Genomic DNA, 6,711 nt, shown 5'->3' with positions numbered 1-6,711 from the left:
ATTTGTGGAGTGAGTTATAATGGTGACAATAGCATCAAAAGCATAACTAAATACTGGTTGTGAATATGAAGCATGTAACCATACCTGTCCACATACTTGACCACAAATATTAATCTGTACATTTCTTTAATGATTGCTCCAACCTTCTGTTTCTTATACATGGGCCTTTTAGACTTCAGCTGACCAAAAAGCATCTGTTATGGCCTCCTCAGTATCTTTAGCTGCACCCTCATTCCTTTCTGATAGGAATACAGTGTTCCCTTGCTACTTCGCAGTTCACTTTGTGCGCCCTCGCTGTTTCGCAGGTTTTTAATAAACACTAAAATAATAGTATAAATCATAAAATAATATTATAAATTCATCTTCCTACTTCCTTCCTACGGAGAATCCTAAGGAAGGGAGAGAAAAGGAGGCTGAAGCAGCTTTGTTTTTGGCTCACAAGGCAGCGGCAGTGGCGGAAGCACATGCGCGTGCTTGAGAGGCGAGAAGGGGACAGAGACACTACTGCAAACAACACAAATATAGCATCCCTACTTCGAGGATTTTCACTTTTGTGGGTGGTCTTGGAACGTAACCCCCACGATAAGTGAGGGAACACTGTAATTTGTGATTGTGGCTTCAGTCCCTCACATTTAATGAGAGCCAGCACCATGTCGTTGTTTTAATGTTGGACTAGGAATTCTGCTCAGCCCCAGAAACCCACTGTGTGACCTTGAGCAATTCACACCCTCAGCCTCAGAGGAAAGAAATGGCAATCCCCTTCTGAATATAATTTTGCCAGGAAAATCCCATGCTAGATTTATCTTAGTGCAACATGAATGGGGAAAAAACTTGAAGGCACACAACAACAACAAATCTCACATTTAAGAAGCTCTCAGTTTATTGTAAATTCCTGTAATTTGAATCATGGGATCTCACCCAGTATTTCCTTAAAGAATTTCACTCATGGAGATCGAGCATAAATTCAAAGGCAACTAATGGGAAAATGTGTGAACAGAACACTGGACTGGATAGCTCTGAGCCAGAAGGGTCCCCCCCATGACAAAACCTGTTTGAGTCCATCAAAATGAAAAGAAAAATGTGTATTTGAAATAGTTCTTTTTCTTTTGATCAAAGGCATCCTAAATCTTGAGATAAATGCTTACGTAGATAGAGATCTTGAGATGGGTGAAAATTGCATTTCGTAGCATTTTCAAATTTCAGACAGAATTTTCCTACTCTGTATATAGAAGTCTGCAAGAAAATAATTTCATCAAATATATCTACAACAAGGTACATCACACGACTAGCTGCAATCCAGGGAGATCAAAATTCAGCTTTGTCTGCTTTTCATGTTAGTTTTAGGAGTTACATGATGTTTCTCCACAAGGTGGCAGAAGGACCTTGCAGTCGGCAAAGGATGTTTGTTCTAGATCATGAGGAGAAACCTTTCTTTCAATGCCAACACCTTCGCAGACATTGTTAGTAAGGATGCTTAATGGGGCTTTCTCAGTGGTTGCCTCTCAACTCTGGAACTCCCTTCCTAATGCATCCAGAATGGTAGGCTGCTGCTTACTGTTCTTCCATCATCAGGCAAATACTTTTTTGTTATTATTATGACAGGCTTTTAGAAACTGAATGATTTTAAAGGAAGCGTTTTTAAAACTGTTGTATTATTTTCTTATTTTAATTTTAATTAAATGCTTGAAATTTTAAATCTATTAAGATCTTGATTTCTTAAAATTATGTTTTATTAGTTTTAATTTATAAGCCAATGAGACCACTCCACCCAGTGCAACATACATGAAGAATAATACAGTGCTTTAAAGTCTCAGGAAAGTCTGAGTTCTGTCAGAAAATTAGCTGCAGTTGACCCCTGAATATCCCAAATCCAGGGCAAATTGGCTCCACAAAATGCAAAGCACAGTGTAAATACATACCCCCTGCTGAAGTGCAGTAAAAGATCCCAAATGGGGAAGCTGCCAAGAGTGTGGTTGGGCAGCAGGGGGCTAACTGACCTCCTGGGAAGAAAATGGGGGACCTGTCTCTATGTTCAATATAATCACCTTCTTGGCCTTAAACCAGTTTTAATCCCCTTGTAGTGAAACTGGTTTCTTTTAATCCACTTCCAAACTAAATTATAGTGTCTGTGTAGAACCGTTCATAAATAAAGAAAAGGGGCAGATGGGAGAGGAAGTAGAAAGAGAACAAGGAGAAGAAGGGATTTTTTAGCTCCTTGAGGCACTCTAGAAGCTGCATGGACTGTCAAAAAATGGAATAAGAATTAAAAGAAGGTAAGGAAGCAGTCAATACTCCACTTCTGATTTTAAGAAACTGAAAATTTTAAAAATATTCATAAATGCAAGAGGGTGTTGCAACCTACTGTTGCATCCTCCACTCTGGAACTCCCTAACCAGGGAAGCCACAATGGCCCCCTCTCTGCTGTCCTGAAGGCAGCAGGTTAAAACTTTTTTATTCAGGCAGGCTTTTAAACAAGAAGGCTTTTAAGGTCATCAGGGGCTGCTGTGATTGTATATGCTTTTAATGATATTTAATACTGTTTTAGTACTTGTATATTTTTTTATATTTTAAGTTGTATTTCAATGCTTTTAGTTGTGAGCTGCTTTGAGTGTCCGTATGGAGAGAAAAAGTGGGATATAAATAAACATAATAATAATATATACTCATGTATAAATCTGGAAATTTTAGTTTAAAAAATTGATCCACAAAGGCTGAGTTGGCTTATTCACGGGTCAATGTAAGTGCTGCACTTTATCTCTTATCCAAAAATGAGACATCCCCATCTCAGAGTAGAGAGGCAAGAGCTTGGTCCAGCCTGGGAGAACCTAAAAGTAGCACTTCTACTCTCCCAGCACACCTTTGATGTGAAGCACCAAAGAGCCATCAACACCATTTTCCTAAGTAGTGTGTGTCAGTGCTTCTTTTAGAGTCTTCTATAATGGACTAAACCAGGGGTCCTCAAACTTTTTAATCCGAGGGCCAGTCCACAATCCTTCAGACTGTTGAGGGACCGGATTATCATTTGAAAAAAAAATACAAACAAATTCCGATGCACACTGCACATGTTTTATTTGTAGTGCAAAAACAACAGCAACAACAACAACAAGAGCAATGAAAGAACAATACAATATTTACAAATAAAAACAATTTTAACCCAACATACATTTATCAGGATTTCAATGGGAAGTGTGCTCCTGCTTCTGGCCAATGAGATTGTCAAGTTAATTAGGATTGTTGTTGTTGTTGTTGTTGTTGTTGTTGTTGTTGTGTGCCTTCAAGTCATTTCAGACTTTTGGCGAGCTTAAGTCTAAAATGTATTTATTTAATATTTATTTATTTACTGCATTAATTTACTACATTTGTATCACACCCTTCTCACCCCAAAGGGGACTCAGAGTGGCTTACAAATTATATGTATATACAATATATTATATTATTAGCATAGCACAATATTAGCATTATATATTACTATATTGAACTATACCACTATACTGTAATATTATTAGTAATATTATATGTAATATAGAATATATAATTAATATTATTATATGGTATTATTATTAGTGTTATATTGTATTACATTATAATATTATTATCAATATTATATGTATATACAATATATTATATTATAAAACTGAGGGCGGGGGCCAGGTAAATGACCTCGGAGGGCTGCATCTGGCCCCCGGGCCTTAGTTTGGGGAACCCTGGACTAAACTCTTGCCCTTTGCCACTCAGAGTAGGTGATGGTTCCTTTTTTGATAAGAGTTAATATTTTATTCTGACTTTTATTTTTCCTATAAAAAACGAACAACATTCTTCTCAGTATCTTTTTAGTACATGTGAAAAAGATCTTGGGGACCTCACGGACAACAAATTAAACGTGAGCCAACAATGTGATGCGGCAGCTAAAAAAAGCCAATGGGATTTTGGCCTGCATCAATAGAAGCATAGTGTCTAGATCCAGTGAGGTCAGGCTACCCCTCTATTCTGCCTTGGTCAGATCACAACTGGAATCACACTGTGTCCAATTCTGGACACCGCAATTTAAGGAATATGTTGACAAGCTGGAATGCGTCCAGAGGAGGGTGACTAAAATGATCAAGGGTCTGGAGAACAAGCCCTATGAGGAGCGGTTTAAAGATCTGTGCATGTGTAGCCTGCAGAAGAGGAGGCTGAGAGGAGACATGATAGCCATGTATAAATATGTGAGGGGAAGTCATAGGGAGGAGGGAGAAAGCTTGTTTTCTGCTGCCCTGGAAACTAGGATGCTAAACAAAGGCTTCAAACTACAGGAAAGGAGATTTCACCTGTACATTACGAAGAACTTCCTCACTGTGACAGCTGTTCAGCAGTGGAACTCTCTGCCCCGGAATGTGGTGGAGGCTCCTTCTTTGTTGGCTTTTAAGCAGATGCTGGATTATCATCTGTTGGGGATTATTTTAATGTGATTTTCCTGCTTCTTGGACTGGTGGCATCACGATGTTTCTTCTAATTCTATGATTCTATGTTTCTCTAAATAGAGTGGTATTTTAATGCCTAGGCAAGAAAATGGTGGTGTTGGCAGATAGAATTGGCATGGCACTTTCCCCTCTCCCAGAATGACTCTCAATTTATCTATGGGTCATATCAAAATTTTAGCCTCAAACCTACCCTCGATTTATTCACGAGATTGATTTATACTTGAGTATATAGAGTACTTAAAAGTTGGGTCACGTATGTTGTCTCTAGAAGGAACAATTTTCTACAATCAGGAAAAAAGATGGTTTGGGGATTTTGGTGAGGTTAAGGACCAGAGAACAATCAACATTTCTCTAAATGCTGCAATGTAAATATTATGCTATATTATCACTCTAGTGATTCAACATGATTATGTGAAGTTCAGCATTCATCGTGTGAAATGTCTATCTAGCAGCTCATTCTTCTGTTCTTTTCTGTTCTATTCTGTTCAATTGGCATCAGCACCTTCAAAATTTCAGGCAGTGTCCTGTCCAGTCCCCAATATGTAATTTTCATCTGACTGGAAAACTGAAGGAATGGACCCAGCACCATATCCATTTAAAAAACAAAACAAAAAACAAAACTGTATAATCCATGGTTGTTTCAGAGTGAGCACATTATCATCAACCAAATCTATTTTAAAAGTATAATAGGCAATATTCTAGATGGATATTATAGCTAATTGGCACACATGCATCAAGAATAATGACTCCAGCTAGAATACGAGTGCATTCAGCATTGTCATGGTGCAAAATACCCTCAGGGATTGCTTAGCCATCTCCCCTATCAACGTTAGCTTAAATAATTCATCCACTCTCAACAAAAGAAACTAGCGGTTTTTGCTACTCCTCCTCCCTTTTATGCCAAGTAAACTATCATCTGCAACTATACCTAGACAGCTTGCACTGTGGCACATTACTTGATCTTCCTGAGCTGTTTGATCATCAAGACTGTGTCCCAAGGTAACCTTTTCACTGCATACCACCTGGCACACAGCAAGAGGAAAGAAGCTACGAGTTCTCTCTCTCAATCACTTTCAGTCACATCTATTGTCTACTTAGGCAATGGAACAGCTTCCTAACACATGGGAAGGAGAGAGAGAGCACAAAAAGTCTCTAAATAACTAGAGGGAAATCCTTGAAAAAACAGTATTATCCTTCTGAGGTCCAGTCTCCAGCTGATAAAGATGAAATACATTAAGCTCTTGCAAGGCATGATACTGAGATCTTTTGTAAGGATGCTCTAAGGTCAAAACCCATAATATGAAAATATTGATAAGTATGTCAAGCTCTCCAGTATTTTGTGAAGAATTTTTTTCACATACATCCACAGATCACTGCAATCAATACACATTTGTTACTTTTTCTTTCAGAAGGTTTGGACTTTTTTTCTTGAAACAGATTGGGACTCAGAACTTATCTATATGAGGGGAGAGGATCGTACTCACCTCATAGCACTGCAATCCAGATTCACAATGTTCTTGACAATTTGTTTGGAATTGGTTTCTTTTTGACCCCTAAGTGCATCAATCTAATACAAAAAATACCTTTAACCTGCAGTTTCCTGGAAGATCCATATTTTTCTTGTAATTAATTTCCCCAATAAATGAGAGTATATCTACACTGCAGAATTAATGCAGTTTGGCACCACATTAACTGCTATGAAGCTCGTTTGATGTAGTCAAGCTGCATTAATTCTACAGTGTATAGGCACCCCCTGTGATATAGGACTTGTATCTCCTGATTACAGACACCACCATGGCCTTCCAGTCCAACCCCATTCTGCCATGCAGAAACACAGAATCAAAGCACCCGCGACAGATGGCTATCCAGCCTCTGCTTGAAAGCCTCCAAAGAAGGAGCTTCCACCATAGTCTGGAGCAGATAATTCCATTGCTGAAGGACTCTCACAGTTAGGAAGGTCTTCTTTTTTATTTATTATTATTATTATTATTATTATTTAAAGGTTTTAAGTATACCTAGTTAAAAAGGGGGGGGGATATGATGTGGAAGGGAAAAAGGGGGCCGGGCTATGGCACTGGCTGGTGAGCAGCCTGCTGCAATAAATCACTCTGACCATGAGGTCATGAGTTCGAGGCCAGCCTGTGGCGGGGTGAGCACCCGTCAATTAAAAAATAAAAAATAGCCCCTGCTCGTTGCTGACCTAGCAACCCGAAAGATAGCTGCATCTATCAAGTAGGAAATAAGGTACCAC

General features: G+C 38.7%; 1 protein-coding gene across 1 annotated transcript in view; it reads right to left on the bottom strand.

The window, feature by feature from the left end:
* Window positions 1-161, bottom strand: part of LOC100555650 (ubiquitin-like protein 5) — a 28,665-nt gene extending 28,504 nt beyond the window's left edge. The window contains exon 1 of the mRNA XM_016990779.2: window positions 85-161. Coding sequence (XP_016846268.2) covers window positions 85-161 — 77 coding nt within the window. The remainder of the gene's footprint in view (window positions 1-84) is intronic.
* Between the last annotated feature and the right edge of the window lie 6,550 nt (window positions 162-6,711).

The sequence above is a fragment of the Anolis carolinensis genome, chromosome 1 (assembly GCF_035594765.1).
Source record: "Anolis carolinensis isolate JA03-04 chromosome 1, rAnoCar3.1.pri, whole genome shotgun sequence".
Taxonomy (NCBI): domain Eukaryota; kingdom Metazoa; phylum Chordata; class Lepidosauria; order Squamata; family Dactyloidae; genus Anolis; species Anolis carolinensis.
Note: the sequence above shows the minus strand (reverse complement) of the source record. Positions and strands in the feature narration are given on the sequence as shown.